This window comes from Notolepis coatsorum (genome assembly GCF_963971535.1).
Source record: "Notolepis coatsorum genome assembly, chromosome: 20".
Lineage (NCBI taxonomy): Eukaryota > Metazoa > Chordata > Actinopteri > Aulopiformes > Paralepididae > Notolepis > Notolepis coatsorum.
In genome coordinates, this window is record NC_140184.1 from 12,781,440 (window position 1) to 12,798,012 (window position 16,573).

At 43.5% G+C, this 16,573-nt stretch overlaps 1 protein-coding gene across 1 annotated transcript; it reads left to right on the forward strand.

The window, feature by feature from the left end:
• The first annotated feature begins 33 nt into the window (after positions 1 to 33).
• On the forward strand, positions 34 to 15,443 carry aph1b (APH1B gamma secretase subunit). The gene is made up of 6 exons (XM_084337880.1): positions 34 to 332; positions 5,360 to 5,530; positions 5,786 to 5,859; positions 6,530 to 6,652; positions 11,670 to 11,797; positions 14,806 to 15,443. Exons 1-6 carry the CDS (start codon positions 220 to 222, stop codon positions 14,971 to 14,973), a joined length of 777 nt encoding a protein of 258 aa, XP_084194006.1. The 5' UTR covers positions 34 to 219; the 3' UTR covers positions 14,974 to 15,443.
• The last annotated feature ends 1,130 nt before the right edge of the window (positions 15,444 to 16,573 follow it).

A 16,573-nucleotide genomic window follows, 5' to 3' on the forward strand; every position in this document is an offset into this window, starting at 1 on the left:
GCTCTGACATCACGTGCTCTCAACCATCAGAGCAGGAAGTGCTTCAGAAGACGGAACCGAAATACACGAGAAAACAATGAGATATCGACAACAATAACAGACACAATAACATCGACAGATACCACTTATACAGGCGAAGCCCACGCTTCACAAAGTGTATGGGAACTTTATACTCGTTTTAAAGAACAAGACGAGTGATTTCCAGACCAAACCACAGACATGACGGCAGCGGTGTTCTTCGGCTGCACCTTCATTGCGTTCGGTCCAGCCGTCGCGTTGTTCTTGTTCACTATCGCCCGAGACCCGCTGAGAGTCATCTTCTTGATCGCAGGGTGAGTAGCCTTTGTCAAGTTGTGTGCGGGGATGAACCTGTGTGTTAGTTAGCTGAGTTAGCTAGGTAGGAGGTAGGTAGGTATTTAGACGAGCGCTATATAAATCCAAGCCATCATCATCATCATATTTGCACAACTTGCAATGGGCCTGGTCTACAAGATACACTATACGACTAAGGTACCCATGTACATGTCAAAATACTTCCCAAAGGTCAGTGAATACCACGACCACAACACCAGAGGAAGCTCCACAAATCATGTTAAACCCAGATTCGGCTCAAACAAGGGACTAAACACGTTTCGCAATTATGCCACAACAATGTGGAACGCCCTACCCACAGCTGTAAAGGAATGTGAATCCCTACCCACATTCAAAATCGCTCTTAAAGAGCACCTACGGGAGGCTGCAATTCGAAACTGGCCACCGTAAATGCCCAAACCCCCCACCCCCTCCTAATAGACAGTCTCCTCCCCACCGCATGTATATATTCTCTCCCCGTCGTATGTATATTTCTCTCCCACCCACCCTCCGCCTCCTAATAGACAGTCTCCTCCCCACCGCATGTATATATTCTCTCCCCGTCGTATGTATATTTCTCTCCCACCCACCCACCCCCTCCAAATGTACAGTCTCCTCACCACCGTATGTATAATATTTCTCTCCCTCCCACCCGCCCCCTCCTAAAGTACAGTCCCCTCCCCATCATATGTATATACTCTGTTGAGTATGTAATAAATGTCAATATGGATTGAAAATGGGGGACCCTGATGTAAACAAGACAAACGTCTTTCTCTGGTCTGCATCCCCTTAACAATTGTGTGTATTGAGCCGTACTGTATTGTACCCATTCTGCAATCTGTTAAATAAAGTTTTCATTCATTCATGCTTTAGTCAAGTATAGGAACGAAAAAGCCAATGACCTATTTACATCGTTGTCCCTGGAAGTCAAGGATGCTTGATACATACACATACAACTCATTACAGAAATATTTCACAATCATTACATTTGATGGCAATAATGGCACAATCATTAATTAATACAAACATGCGCATTTGTTGAGACATGTTAAACTAGCCTTGAGTCTGTGTATCTCAGAGCACCCTGAGGGGAGCATTAGGCCTAACAAAATTAATAGTTGGTTTCAGGTTGCCGACCGACCCTGCCGATTTAGGTGCGACCCAATATATTTTATGAGTTTTTAAAATAAATAATTTTTTTTTTTTTTTTTTTAGAATACAGTTTCATAGAAATCTTAGTCAAACATTTAGTATCATGGATATTAAACATGCTGGCAGAGTACATGCATCCATGTTGTTGTGAACATTTTAATTAAATAAAGAAATTCCCTATCCATAGTCGCCGTGGGAAAGAATAAAATAAAAAAATAAAATAAAATAAATTCCCTACCTACCCATGGCCAAACTGACAACCAACCTGAAACCAACTATTCCTTTTGTTAGGCCTTACCATTCGCTGCTGGTTAGCTACCAGGTTAGCTAACGCTAAAGGAAAACTCCAACATTTTGGGAAATTAGCTTATTTGCCATCTACCCTGGAGTTAGACAAGAAGATACATACCCTTTTTCTTCTCTGTGCATGCAGTAGGAGTAGGAAGACGTGCTGCACCGTTAGCCTAGCTTAGCGTCAGTCACTGGAAGTAGGTTCCTCCATTAGCCTAGTTCCCAACGTCTTCCTACACAGAGAAGAAAAAGGTATGTATCTTCTTGTCTAACTCCAGGGTAGATGGCAAATAAGCTCATTTCCCAAAATGTTGGAGTTTTCCTTTAACGTCACTCTGGGCTGAATACCTCTGTCTTTGTTTGCTAGTTCATATTTTAAAATACGTTACTAGTGGACATAACGTGTTTGGTTTTTGCTTTCTTTCTGTTGATTTGTTTCTAGTAGTTACATGTTAGCACATTAGCTGGGAATGGGCGTTTAGGGAGGCAATTGATGTAACACGTTACCTTAGAACGTTACAAAAAGTTAGCTACTTTGTTTACATCGAGTCCATTGTTGTCGTTCCTGTAACATGGTCCTACATGGTGACTTGTGGGACTAGCCTGTATTTGGAGTTGTGATCCTGTATTATTGACCACATCAGAATATGAATAGTAAACAAAGGTTTTTGGTCCAAGCTGTGGAGGAGGTCAGAGAGGATCATTTTTAACATCACACAGTACTTGACCGGGTGCCAGTGGATATATGCTAGAGGGTGGAGGTGATGTGTTGCCGGGCAGCATACAAAACAGGACTCTATTGCAATAGCCCAGTCAAGATGGTACAAAAGCGTGGATGAGGGTCTCAGCAACAGAGTCAGTGAGTGATGGCTGGAGCCTGAAAATGTATTGACCAATATATCTGATCTAGGATCACTACAGCATGTAGTCTCGTATGTTTTGGCTCTTGGGTGATCTATTAGGGGAATTTTAGTGTGCTCCGCGTTTCTTTGGGGAAAGGTAATGTGTTCCCTGTCAGGGAACAAAATAAGTACCAGCCAACTGCCAATGGCTGGTAAAAAATCTGCTTGGCTGGTCGTTTTTAAAATCTACCAGCCAAATGGCTGGTAAGTCAAAAAGTTAAGTTTGTTCCCCGAAAGCAGAGCTACACAGCAGTGCGCCTATTTTGCGAGCCGAAATAAGTCTGTGGTTTTTTCTTCTTCTCACAACGGGTCAAATGCATCCAACATGCATTGCATCGTCGCCATTCCTTTATGCCCACATCGCCCAAAATGAACGTTATGTTAGCGTAAGCTAACAAGCTAATCCTGATCAGCGGCAGAGCCATAGAGAACAGCAGACAGTGTGGACTGGGGAAAGGGAAATGGGGGGGGGGGGGCACTCTCCCTTTCTCTGTGTGTGTGCGTGCGTTTGGAAAGACGATGAAGTCACTAGTCAGGAGAGGAGTATATTGTAGTAAACTGAGGATTACTGAGGATGCACAGATAATGTTGATATTCAAATATAAAAAGGTTTCGAGAGGAGTGGAAGTTTGAAGACAGACTAGACTACAATATGATGCGGGGGTGGTGAGTTGAAACAGTGTGTGTGTCCCCGACCCCACTTCTATGTTTCAATAAATTATTTGCATTTAAAAACTATTAACGCAGACTCATTCCTTCAGTCCACTCAAAATTATGCTAATATTCCTTATGTTGTTTATGATATTAATTGAAAATAGCATATGAGAGTATTATATAGTAATAATAACACATGGCGATATACTAAAAAGCTATTTAAAATTTTTGGCTGGTAAAAAATCTGCCTGGCTGGTAGTTTTTAAAATCTACCAGCCAAATGGCTGGTAAGTCAAAAAGTTAATTTTGTTCCCTGTTCCCTGTTTCCTAAAGGATATTGTTGTGGGAAATTATTTTACCAAGTCCAGTGAGCTTACAGAACTTGAGATGGAGTCAATGGATAGGTGGGAAAAGTTTATTTTATTTAGTTTAGTTTATTCTGTGCACCGAGAGTCTTCGATACAGAGAGTGGAAGACAATCTGCGAAGTGAGCCCCAAGCACAAGGATGCTTTCAGTCTTATAGTCAAATAAATCAAGGTTTTGCATACAGGAAGTCAGGAAGGAAGGCCAGGCAATTCTCATAACAGAACAGCATGGCCCTAGAAAAGATAACAGATATTTTGTTATGAGAGAATTGGTCGTTAAAATGGTTCCAGACAAAAACATGCTAGAGAATTTACAAATAATTTATAATAGGATGAAACATATATGTTCTATTAACAATATATATGTGCTCCCTGTTTGATAGGAGAGATGTACTGTATGTGCTCCCTGTTTGATAGGAGAGATGTACTGTATGTGCTCCCTGTTTGATAGGAGAGATGTATTGTACTGTATGTAGAGCTGCCGCGGTATTGATATTTTCCTTACCGCACGAATTTGCTAAATATTTCCTACCGCCGCGGTAATTACCGCACAGTGCGCACAAAAAAAAAAAAAAGTTTGAATGCATTTTTTTTTTTTAGTAGTCTACTCTTATAGCCTGCCTCTAGTCTAATGGCGCTTTTCCACTGCATATTACCTACTCGACTCGACCCGCTTTAGGCACCTGGTACTTCGTTCCTTTTCCACTGCAGCCAGGTACTACTCCGTTTGTCTCCGTGTGGGGAATGGGGATGCAGGCGGGGCCGCCGCCGCTCGCTTGTGTACACTGAAAGCTCCGTGGGCATAGATGTCCGAGGGCTTGCAGCAAGCCAGAGTTTAACACAGTTTCAATCAATCAATCAATAACAACATTAACCAGACTCTCGTTGCGTCTATTCTGCCAAAGCTAACGTTACCTCTCATTGTGTATTCTACCAAGCAAACCCGGGTTTAACGTTACCTCTCGTGTATATCGGCTGACTGTAGTATTAGGCTAATAACAACAACAAACTTAACACATCAGCGATCTTGTTGTGACACTAAACTCTCCGCTCGGTGGTAAATTGGGTTGATGTCGGTTTTGTTTCATCAATAAATAAGGCAGAATACACAGTGAATCCATTCTTTTTTGTTTATTGCACTTGGTTCTGTCGCAAACAAATCCTGAATGAAATGCATCCTTAGCGAGGCAGTAAAGATGGCGGCGTTCTGTTTTCGTTCAGAGGCTACAAAGTGTGACGCGTCTCTCTTCTGACCAGTCAGTGGTCTGCAATGTTTCACATGTTTTTTCTGGTACCACTTCTACCCAATAGGGTCGCTTGGAACCGAGTAGGGTATATCTGCAGAGCCGCAAGCCGCAAGCCAACTTTATTATTATGATAAAAAACAGCGGTGACGCGGTATTCAGCCTAACTCTGCGGTGAGCGTGATGCAACAGCGATACCGCGGTAATGCGGTTATCGCGGCAGCTCTGTATGTGCTCCCTGTTTGATAGGAGAGATGTATTGTACTGTATGTGAGCTCCCTGTTTGAGACCGTACTCCTTGAAAACTCTGCACTCAAAGAAGGCAGTATAATGTCTTCTTTAACAGATCTACTCCAAGCGTATCCAAGCTGATGTGTGCATGTTGTTTCCCGTCTCCAGCGCCTTCTTCTGGCTGGTGTCTCTGCTGCTCTCCTCCCTGGTGTGGTTCATCACCGTGCAGATCAGCAACAAGGAGAGCGCCGCACAGCAGAAAGGCCTGCTCATCTTCGGGGTGGTGCTCTCCGTTCTCCTCCAGGAGACCTTCCGCTTTGGTTACTACAAGCTGCTGAAGTAAGCCTATATATCCCATGACCCGTTGTTCGTTGTCACGCTGGCTGCCCCAGTTCCCCCACCCTAAAGGCTTTTCGTTCTCAGCCGTTGCATAAGAGCAGACGCATTGTTGTTGGCAGGGAATGTGATCCTTCAGCTCTTCCCATAGAGATAGTTCCCATTGAGAGCATCTTCCAGAGTTGTGTAAGAAAGAGTTGTTGACGTGTGTGAAGCTGAAGTATGTTGTGTTTGGTGTGTTGTGTCTTTCTTCTCCAGGAAAGCAAATGAAGGCCTGCTTGCTCTCAGCCAGGAGGAGACGATGCCCATTTCTATACGACAGCTGGCTTATGGTATAATATTTCTTCTTCAGTATTCTGAATCAGTGTGTGCAAAGCATTTAACAAGTGCCTTTTCATTACACGTCGGCTTGACCTCTCCGCGTGAGATTTGTGACGGGAATTCCATTGCAGCTTTTTATTATCGAAATAACGATTGTGTTATTTCAACAGTAGAATGTTCTTAATAACCTCGCATTATATATTCATAATACTTTCAGTTTTAGATCTGATTATATTAGAATTCTGTGATTACCCTTTTTCATGGCTAGTTCATGGCTATAAACCCCCCCACTCACCCATCCAACCCCCTCCAATGTACAGTTTCTTCCCCCTCGAATGTATATATTTTCTTTTAGGATCTCTGTCTCTTAAACAGTACTGTATATATTGTATGTAATAAATGTCTGGATGTAACAGTACTGTATATCTGTATGTCGTCGTGTATGTCATAAATGTCAAGATGAATTGAAAATGGGGGACCCTGATGTAAACAAGACGAAAGTCTTTCTCTGGTCTGCATCCCCTTAACAATTGTGTGTATTGAGCCCTACTGTATTGTACCCATTCTGCAATCTGTTAATAAAGTTTTCAATCAATCAATCAGTCCTAATAGCTTTGTTGCTAAACCCAGAAAGGTTAAATAAACGGGAGCGTAAACATAGCAGTGTGATGTCTTCCGCAGTGTCCGGCCTCGGATTCGGCTTCATGAGTGGAGCCTTCTCCGTGGCCAACATCCTGGCCGACTCTGTGGGTCCTGGAACCATTGGTATCCATGGTGATTCACAACACTACTTCCTGTCCTCAGGTACGAGGGATCGTTGGGCTTCATGTGAAGATAATTAGTCTGGGCTTTTTAATAAGTGCCCAGTGGCCTCATTCTTTCACCCTGCAAAATCCTTATTAGATTAGTTTATATTAGATTAGTAGTACAGTACTATGAAAAGAAGTCTTGGCATCCAACCAGAGTGCAAATGTAACCTTAAAGTGCAACTGCATATATACAATGTACAGGTGATTTAAAACTGGGTACAAAATATAGAAATTAGTACTACAGAGTGTAGTGCTAATCAGATGTATGTACGGAGTTGTAGTATAATATGTAGTGATACAGGTATAAAGACCAGCAGCGTAACTAGTAAGAGTAGGATATGTACAGAGATATAGATCTAGTAAAGGACTATGTGCAGGTAAGTACAGACGGGTGTGGATAGGTATGTATGCAGTGAGAATAAATATATATATTCGACCTCGACCTGGCATACCGTGCGGCAAAGGGAACCGCTCCCGCCTACCTCCGGTCAATGGTCTCTAACTACTAGGGGTGGGAATCGCCAGAGACCTCACAATACGATACTATCGTGTTTTTTTTTTTTTTTTTTTTGGTTCAAATTTAATTTATTACCTTTTTTCAACTGCAAAGTAAAACTTTGTCAACATGTTTTATCTAATAAAATAAAGTTCAGTCGGTTCATCTCACTTCAATAATTTTTATTGCAGAACATGGTATTTTCTCAAGCAGACAGATGTAAACACTGTAATCTGTGTTGCATGTACCTGACAAACTGAACTGTTTGTATTAGTCATATTCCAACTTAAGTCATATTCCAACTTAACTGAATGCACATGTGTGTGTGGACTACTGTACTATTACTTACTTACTTACTTACTTACTTACTTACTTACTTACTTACTTACTTACTTACTTACTTACTTACTTACTTACTTACTTACTTACTTACTTAGGCCTTTTTATTCCTTTCGGAACATAGGCCATTGATGAAAAGTTTCCACCCCCGTCTGTCTTGCGCCATCCTCTCCAGCTGTTTCCACGTCAGCCCCCTTGTCTTGAGTTCCTGCTCAGTGTCTCTTCTCCAGGTGTTTTTGGGTCTTCCTCTGCCTCGCTTGCCTTGTGGGTTCCAGGTTAATGCCTGTTTGGTTATTGCGGTTTTGTGTCTTCGAAGTGTGTGCCCAATCCAGCTCTATTTTCTCCTGGTCAGCTGGACCTCCACTGATTCTTGCTTGGTGCATTCCCACAGCTTGATGTTGGTGATTGTGTTTGGCCAGAAGATCCTGAGGATACGTCTCAGACAATGGTTGATGAAGGTCTGCAGTTTATTGTTGATGTTAGTGGTGGTTTTCCAGGTTTCAGAGCCATATAGCAGAATGGATTTGACATTGGAGTTGAAGATTTTGAGCTTGGTGTTGAGTTTGATGTTTCGGGTTTTCCATATCTTGTTTAACATGTTGAATGTTGCTCTTGCTTTTCCTATTCTTGCCCTTACGTCTTCCTCAGTCCCGCCATCAACAGCTATAACACTACCCAAGTATGTGAATTTGTCAACCTCTTCCAGTGTCTGGCCCCCGATGGTTATGGGGTTTGTGCTTTTATTATTGACTCTGATTACTTGAGTTTTTTGTCCATTTATTTTGAGCCCAAGTCCAGCTGCAGTTGTTTCTAGCAGCTGGGTTTTGTCTTGCATCTGTTGATGGTTGTGTGAGAGTAGTGCGATGTTATCCGCAAAGTCCAGGTCTTCGAGGTGCTCCGTTAGACTCCACTGGATGCCAGTCTTTTTATTGGTTGTGGTTTGCCTCATGATCCAGTCGATGCATAGGAGGAAGAGGAGGGGGGAAAGTAGGCAGCCCTGTTTCACGCCGGTGAGCACTTTGAAGTGTTCTTGTGCACATCCGTTATGTAACACTTGGCATTTCATGTCCTGATACATGTTCTTGATTATGCTGATGTATTTTTTAGGGATTCCATAGTGTGCCATGAGTTTCCAAAGCAGCTCGCGGTCTACACTATCGAATGCCTTTTCAAAATCTATGAAATTGACATAGACAGGTGCGTGCCATTCTATGGATTGCTCGATGATGATCCTGAGGGTGGCAATTTGGTCAGTGCACGATCTACCGTTCCTGAAACCGGCTTGGTTTTCTCTCAGTTCATCATCAACCCCTTTTCGCAGTCTGTCCAAGATAATGCGGTTGAAAACTTTGCCTGGTGTTGAGAGCAACATAATCCCACGATAGTTGTTGCAGTTCTTAAGGTCTCCTTTCTTGGGTATAATAGCAATGAGCCCGTCCTTCCAGTCTGTTGGTACATTTCCTTCTTTCTCCCAGATCCTTTTGATCAGCTGGTGTAGCATGGTGGCTGAGGTTTCAACGTCTGCCTTTAAAGCTTCTGCTGGAATGTCATCTGGCCCTGCTGCCTTGCCACGTCGCAATGCATTGATAGCCTTTTTCACCTCATATCTTGTTGGGGGGGCACAGTTGATCTCCAGCATGTGTGCAGCTGGCGGAATCTCCACCTCTTGGACAGGGGGCTCTCTGTTGAGGAGCTCCCTAAAGTGCTCAGTCCACCTTTGGTGTTGTTCTTCCTTGGTGGTGAGCAGTCATCCTTGTTTGTCACGGATTTGTGTGTTTGTCTGTCTAAACCTCCCGGTTAGTTTCTTGGTGGTCAGGTAGAGTTCCTTGAGGTTATTCTTTCCCGCTGCTTCCTCTGCTTCTTGCGCCAAGTCTTCTATGTATTTCTGTTTGTCGCGTTTGATGCTTTTCTTCACCTCCTTGTTTGCTACTTCGTAGTCTCTGTGAGCTGCTCCCTTTTTTGCTCGAGTTTTGCATTTGTTTATTGTGTCTTTTTTTGCCCTCCTCTCCTCTATTCGTTTCAGTGGATATCCAGGGTTTGTTGCTTGTTTTCTTTCTCCCTACCACTTCTAGGCATGTCTCCTTCCATACGGTTTTCAGGTTGTTCCAGTGCTCTTCCACTGGTTTTTGAGCTTGTTCTTGCAGGGCTTGGAACCTGTTCTGTAGGGTGATTTGGTATAGTTCCGTTGTTCTTATGTCCTGGAAAAGCTGGATGTTGTACTTTGCTCTGTTGTCAGTGGGGCTGTTACAGCGCTTCAGCTTGAGTTGGAGTTTTGCAGCCAGTAGGTGATGATCTGACCCCGCATCTGCCCCCCTCTTCACTCGTACATCCAGGAGGGAACGTCTGAACTTCCTGTTTATACATATATGATCTATTTGGTTTTCTGTGGTGTGGTCAGGTGATATCCATGTGGCTTTGTGAACATGGTTGTGGCGGTAAACTGTCCCTCCTATGACCAGGTTGTAGTCCGCACAGGCGTTTGCTAATCTTTCACCATAATCAGCTCGTATCCATTGTTGTTGTTCCCAACCTTTGCATTCATGTCGCCCATGAGGAGAAAGATGTCTTTTTCTCTCCTGGCCTGGAGTAGCTGTTGTAGCTGGTTGTAGAAGTTGTCTTTTATTTCCTCATCTGTGGTGTTGGTGGGTGCATAACATTGGATGACATGTAGGTTAATTCTTTCATGGGTGGTTTTAAATCTTGCGGTGATGATTCTGGAATTGATGGGCTCCCAACTGATGAGGGCCCTCTGCGCTTCTTTGGAGAGCATGAGTGCCACTCCCTCCGTGTGTGGTGCTTTCTCATCCGGGTGTCCAGAGAAGATTATGGATTCACCACTGGTCAGTTTGACTTCTCCTGTCTGGAGCCATCTGGTTTCACACAAGCCGAGGATAGAGAGCTTGTATCTTTTCATCTCGTCTGCGATGACTGACGTTTTCCCCGCTGTGTGTACATGGTCCTGATATTCCAGGTTGCGATGTTGGTAGACCGCCTAGGGGATAGAAGGTTCTGACGCACCCTCTCCATGTGGTTTTCAGCATGCGTCTTCATAGTCTCTTCAGCTCGTATGCTTGAAGAGCTTCCATCTCCTAGGGTGCAGGGTTTCTTACTTTTCTTCAATGTTTCTGTAATCCAATTATCCACTTCACGGGGGATTGGCCCATGAGTTTTACCATTGCCCTATTGGTCAGCTTAACCTGCTTCCCCCTCCCACGACGAGGACGTTAGGGTTGGATTTAGGGAGGGACTGTACTATTACAGGTATTGAAATGAACAATGCAACTTCCTTATACAAAAAAAAAATAAGGTGTTTTTATTTTTTTTATGAATAATTAAATATCGATACTTGGCTTCCCTGTATCGATACAGTATCGCCATGCAAAGTATCGCGATACTACTACGTATCGATTTCCCCCCCACCCCTACTAACTACACACCCTCAAGACCCCTACGTTCTGCATCTTCTGGCCGTCTCAGACCCACTCCTATCCGAGCTCTGGGAGGATCATCAAGGAGAACCTGCCTTTTCTCAGTCCTTGCCCCACAATGGTGGAATGAACTACGCACCTCAGTTAGGACAGCTGAAACCTGTCGACTAAAGACGCACTTCTTCAACCATTATCTGAAAAAAAAATATTTTTTTAATCTAACCCTAACTAACCTTACTGTCATGCACTAATAAACTAACCTACACTGTGGCACTCAACACTTTGATGAACATTGTTACTCAGCTGATAGAGTTGTACCCTTCCTGATGACTTGTCGTATAGAACTTGTAAGTCGCTTTGGATAAAACCGTCAGCTAAATGTAAATGTGTATATATATATATATGTTATATACAGCATTATTGTACATGCTATGGGTTATATGCAGGTGTACAAGCAAGTATATACAATAGGAACAAAATTGTAAAGCGCTTTGGATAAACTTACTTACTTTACTTATCCTCTTCGTCCCGGTTGGGGCATAAGGCCGCAATCATACACTGCCACTGAATCCTGTCTCGTGCTTTGGCCTGCGCTTCGTCCCAGGAAAGACCCATCTCCTTCAGCTCCATCATCACTTTGGATAAAAGTGCTGTATAAATGCAGTCCATTTTATAAATGGAGTCCATTTAGACGGTGTGTTTGTGAAAATGAAGCCACCCTGGTAACCTTTGACCTCTGCATCCCTCAGCCTTCATGACCATGGCCATCATCCTGCTGCACATGTTCTGGGGTGTGGTGTTCTTCGACGCCTGTGAGAAGCGGCGCTGGCTGTCCCTGGCCATAGTTGTCTCCAGCCACCTCTTGGTTTCATGTCTGGTAAGTCATGAAACACTGCCACCTTGTGGACGGGACGGTGTACAGCAGCTGGGCCTGAGCTCACGCCCCGCCCTGGCCCGGTTTTAGACGTGCCCCTTGTCTCTCTTCCTTTATGATTTAATATAAGATATCCCTTTATTGATCCCTTTGGGGAAATTCTGGTATCATGGGGGAGGTACAAGTATGGGCAGGGTAATAGAAGAAAGACATAAATATAGGCAATGTAATTATAGTACAGATGAAAATAAGCAGTGTAAACAATATAATTAACTCTTAATATAAGAAGTAATGCCAAACTGTTTTGACGGGAAATTCCACCGTAAATCAAGGTTAAATTGATTTACCAGATTGATTATTTTTCTCTTATGGGGCCGGCCAACGCTATCCCTGCTCGGAAACATGGGCAGCGGAAGGTTCTGATTTAGAGCCAGACGTCATAAGGACGCTTAGCTTCACCCTCACTCAATTCCCAAGACCTAATATGGGCGCGTCATTTGAACGTCCTGATAATAATGAATGTTATTTGGTGGCGCCTTTCATGACACCCAAGGTCACTTTACAAATCATGGGATGTAATAGGATTCCAGTAGAGGATGAGCGGAGGGTACGGGGGAGGTGGTGTATTCCTGGAGGAGGTCAGTGATGTAGATGGGGGCTTGATTGTGGAGGGCTTTCGATCATATCTCTCCATCAGCTTCCCACTCTCTCATAGGGATGTCACAATGTTATGAGTTTCTGACGGCATGATAACCTTCAACTAAAACCTTACGGTATAACACGTGTGATTTAGACCTAGTTCATCTAAACTAAATAATCTATTATATATATATATATATAATGCAATTAACTTATTATCAGCAGAGGTATAAGTACACATATTATATAATGAAATAGTAAGTATTTATAGACAAGTTTATACAGAAGATTTTATACAAAATACTTTTTGACTGGTAGTAGATGAGTAATGCTATCAAATGATCCAGACTAATGGAACGCTTTCTATTCAGTTCCATTAAGTTGTGGAGAGCTAATCTTGTTATATACCTGGGGTCTTTCACACGGGACTTACTTTCTTATAACCTAGATGCACTTTTGTTGTGATTAATGAACTCGCATCTATGCCAGATTTCTGATTTGGCTCAACTGGACAATTTATATAGAATTTACACAGTATTTAATGAAACCACACGGTCTGGTCGAACCTGGAATCTGGTAGCTAACTAACAGTTCAGCTCCGGCCTTGTTAAAGTGGATCCTCCTTCACGCTTTCACCACAGCACTGCTAGCTAGATATGTAACGTCCCTGCCTGGAACGTGTCTCGCTTAGCGGCTAAATGAACCCACACTCGACGGATGCACAATCTAAAGCAGTAGTTTAGGGCTCTATCTCTGGCCTGACGATATGTACAGAGCTGGCTGTGTGCTAATTTTAGTTACTCTGTTTTCTACAAATACAAGAGAGACCCAGAGTGAAATTCCCTCTTTGAGGTGCCAGCAACATGTAGAGCTTTTGCCGGGTGATTTGAACTTTAGCATCCAGAGAGAAGGGGGGGGGGGGGGGGGGGGTACAGCTATCAGAACACCGGGTGACAGTTGCAGGTGTGTAATATATATATAGAGAGAGGAGAAGAGAAATGTGCAACAGTCACCTGAGACTGTTGCATTTTCTGCTTAACCATTTCACTGCGGCACTACCAAACGGTTAACCCTTTCACTGCAACAATACACAGAAGGTTAACCCTTTCACTGCCACACAACAGCAGGTTAACCCTTTACTATCACACTACCGACGCCGGTAAACACATGACATGACGGAAGTGATGAAAGTGTAAGGGAGTTTTGGAGTGTTGTGCCATATGGCCACATTAACTCATCCAGCGCCAGGGGTCGCTGTCTACCTTCTGGCTAGAACACCAGGGCTTTAATCAATGGGGAGACTGCGAGATTTGTGAGTGCTTAAAATATATCTTATATTATAGCTATGGGTCTAATAACACCTTCGATTGTCAGTGAGTTGCTTCTGGTCAACATGCAAAAAACTGATTGTTTTTTCATCTGTACATTTTCGTTTTATACCGTTTTGAATATGAGTATAGTTTTGGTGATTCTTAGTAATCCCAGGAAAAGACGCGATAATAGCTTTTTAGTGGAATGCACTTATCACGTTGTCATTTTTCGCCTGATTATCGAATCTTCCTGAAATCAATGCTAGATTATTGTTATCATCAAGTCAAGTCAAGTCAAGAGTTTTATTTGTCACGGCATACAAGTATACAATGAAATGCGGGTGGTCTTGCCCGCAACAATGTGCAATACAGTAGGACAACATATAATAGAATCCAATAGACAACATTGTGCAATCATCCTTCCTCATGCAAGAATGAAAAGGTGCTTGTATTGGGGCGCCCCCCCCCCCCCCCCCCCCCCCCCCCCCCCCCCACGCAGCCAACGGTAAAAAGCACATACACATACACAGCTTCGATCGCGGAAGAAAGAAATATCAGATCAACGCAAGATTATGTATATTGTTCTTACCTCTGATGTAATGCAAAAAAAAGAATCCAATTATCTGATCGCCATTCCAAATACTGCTCGTGGAGGTCCGTCCCACGTTGTCCGGCATTGCATATGAAGGGGGGGAGGGCAGCCTTGCAGATGTATCGTTGTAAACGCTCGTCCTGCCGGAGTATTTAAACCCCGCCCGCACGGCTCAGATCGGCCCAGAAAAGAAACTACAACATTTCTAATGGGAGTGCAATACCGGAAGGCGTAGGCGGCGGTATTTGCCCTTTTGCGAGCTCAGACCCATTCCCAACGATAACATCAGGCTGGATGGATGAAAAATGAATGGATATCGCTAATAAAAGAAATAACGATTAAAACCCGAGTTTTCTCGTGATTGGCGCTGAACGGTTGGCGAGTTAACCCCGACTTTTCTCGTGACTGGCGTAGAATGAGTTAAAGGCGTGACGTGTCGTGAACTACGGATGACCTCTCTCCCCTCCCAGACGTTCCAGAACCCCAAGTACGTGGGCAGCCTGGTTCCGACCTACATCATCGTGTTCCTGATGGCCGTCTGGGCGTTCTGCTGTGCCGGCGGATCCCTCCGGAACCTCAAGCTCTGCCTCACCTGCAAAGACAAGGACTTCTTACTGGCCAATCACCGGCCCAGATAACCCGGCACCACAAAAGCTGCCGGACTCTTTCCAAAAAAGAAGATCAAAATCTCACAACTGCGTAGTTATTTAGTGGCATGGGGGAAGGTATGGGGGGGCCCTGCTGGTGTTTTGCTGTTATTGTCTTTCTTTTTTTAACTAAAATTATTATTTGATCATAATGTGAGTGTTGACATAGATAAAGGGTGATCTGCTGTACGAGGAAGGTAACATTGTCCTTATCTACTGTCCCTTATACAGCGACGAAGTCCACAGAGATGTATTTTAAAGAGCTAATGCAAACTTAAAGCAGTTATCTTGCAGAGTCCCCAGGCCTAACAAAAATAATAGTTGGTTTCAGGTTGGTTGTCAGTTTGGGTAGGTAGGGGATTTTTTTTTTTTTTTATTCTTTCCCACGGCGACTATGGATAGGGAATTTCTTTATTTAATTAACCCTTTCACTGCCACACGACAGAAGGTTAGCCCTTTACTATCACACAACCGACGGCGATGCTCCATCATTAGCATCATTAGCTCCGCGGATGCGGAGCTAATGATGCTAATGATGGAGCATCGCCGTCGGTTGTGTGATAGTAAAGGGCTAACCTTCTGTATTGTCACAGTGAAAGGGTTAACCGGCTGTCGTGTGGCAGTGAAAGGGTTAAAATGTTCACAACAACATGGATGCATGTACTCTGCCAGCATGTTTAATATCCATAATACTAAATGTTTGACTAAGATTTCTATGAAACTTTATTCTAAAAAAAAAAAAAAAAATGATTTTTTTTTTTTTAATATATAATTTTTTTTTTAAACTCATAAAATATATTGGGTCGCACCTAAATCGGCAGGGTCGGTCGGCAACCTGAAACCAACCATTATTTTTGTTAGGCCTAACAGGGCTGTCAGAATTGGCCTAAAATTACATTAGACTATTCCTTCTAAAAAAAAATCCCACATAGAACCTTTCAAATATCGGATTTGAGATCAAATTAATTAAAGTTTGCAGCATATAGAACAGACATTCATACACTGCAATGTGCCTCAGAGCAAGGTGTGATACACATGAAACGATATATTTTCCTTGACATGAAACGGGGAAATGGTAATCAAACCATTAGGCACCTGCATGACTCTTCTGTCTCTATTCATTATTCAATATCTATACGTTTTTCCCTGAGGGATGATTTACAATAAAGTGCTGAAAACAGAAAAGTAGGCAACCCACATTCTTGACACTAGAACTCCCAAAATAGTGTTGGCATAAAAAAGAAGGTAGGCCAGCTGTAGTTTAAATAGCTTGCATACGGGCGGCTAGGTGGTGTAGTGGGCAAGGCGCTCGCCATCAACGCTGGAGACGCTGGGTTCGAGTCCAGCTCTTGGCGTTGCCATCAGCTTGGCTGGTCGTTCATACTAACACAATTGGCAGTGTTAGGGGTGGGAAAGCTGATGGGTGGGTCCTGGGCCTTGTGGACAGCGACCCCTACAGTTCGGTCAGGGCGCCTGCACAGCGAGGGTAGGATCTGGAGGGAGGTAGTGTGACCTTCCACACGTTGCACTCCCGGTGAGAATCTGCGCTGCCAGGCTGGCTGCCGGCTGGCTGCACATGCGTCGGAGGAAA

What these genes read in the sequence shown, in the direction of transcription:
- aph1b (XM_084337880.1), top strand. Translation starts at nt 220, where the DNA reads ATGACGGCAGCGGTGTTCTTCGGCTGCACCTTCATTGCGTTCGGTCCA. An exon ending in GTCATCTTCTTGATCGCAGG is followed by an intron (nt 333 to 5,359) that starts GTGAGTAGCCTT and finishes TCCCGTCTCCAG; the next exon opens with CGCCTTCTTCTGGCTGGTGT. An exon ending in ACCTCTTGGTTTCATGTCTG is followed by an intron (nt 11,798 to 14,805) that starts GTAAGTCATGAA and finishes CTCCCCTCCCAG; the next exon opens with ACGTTCCAGAACCCCAAGTA.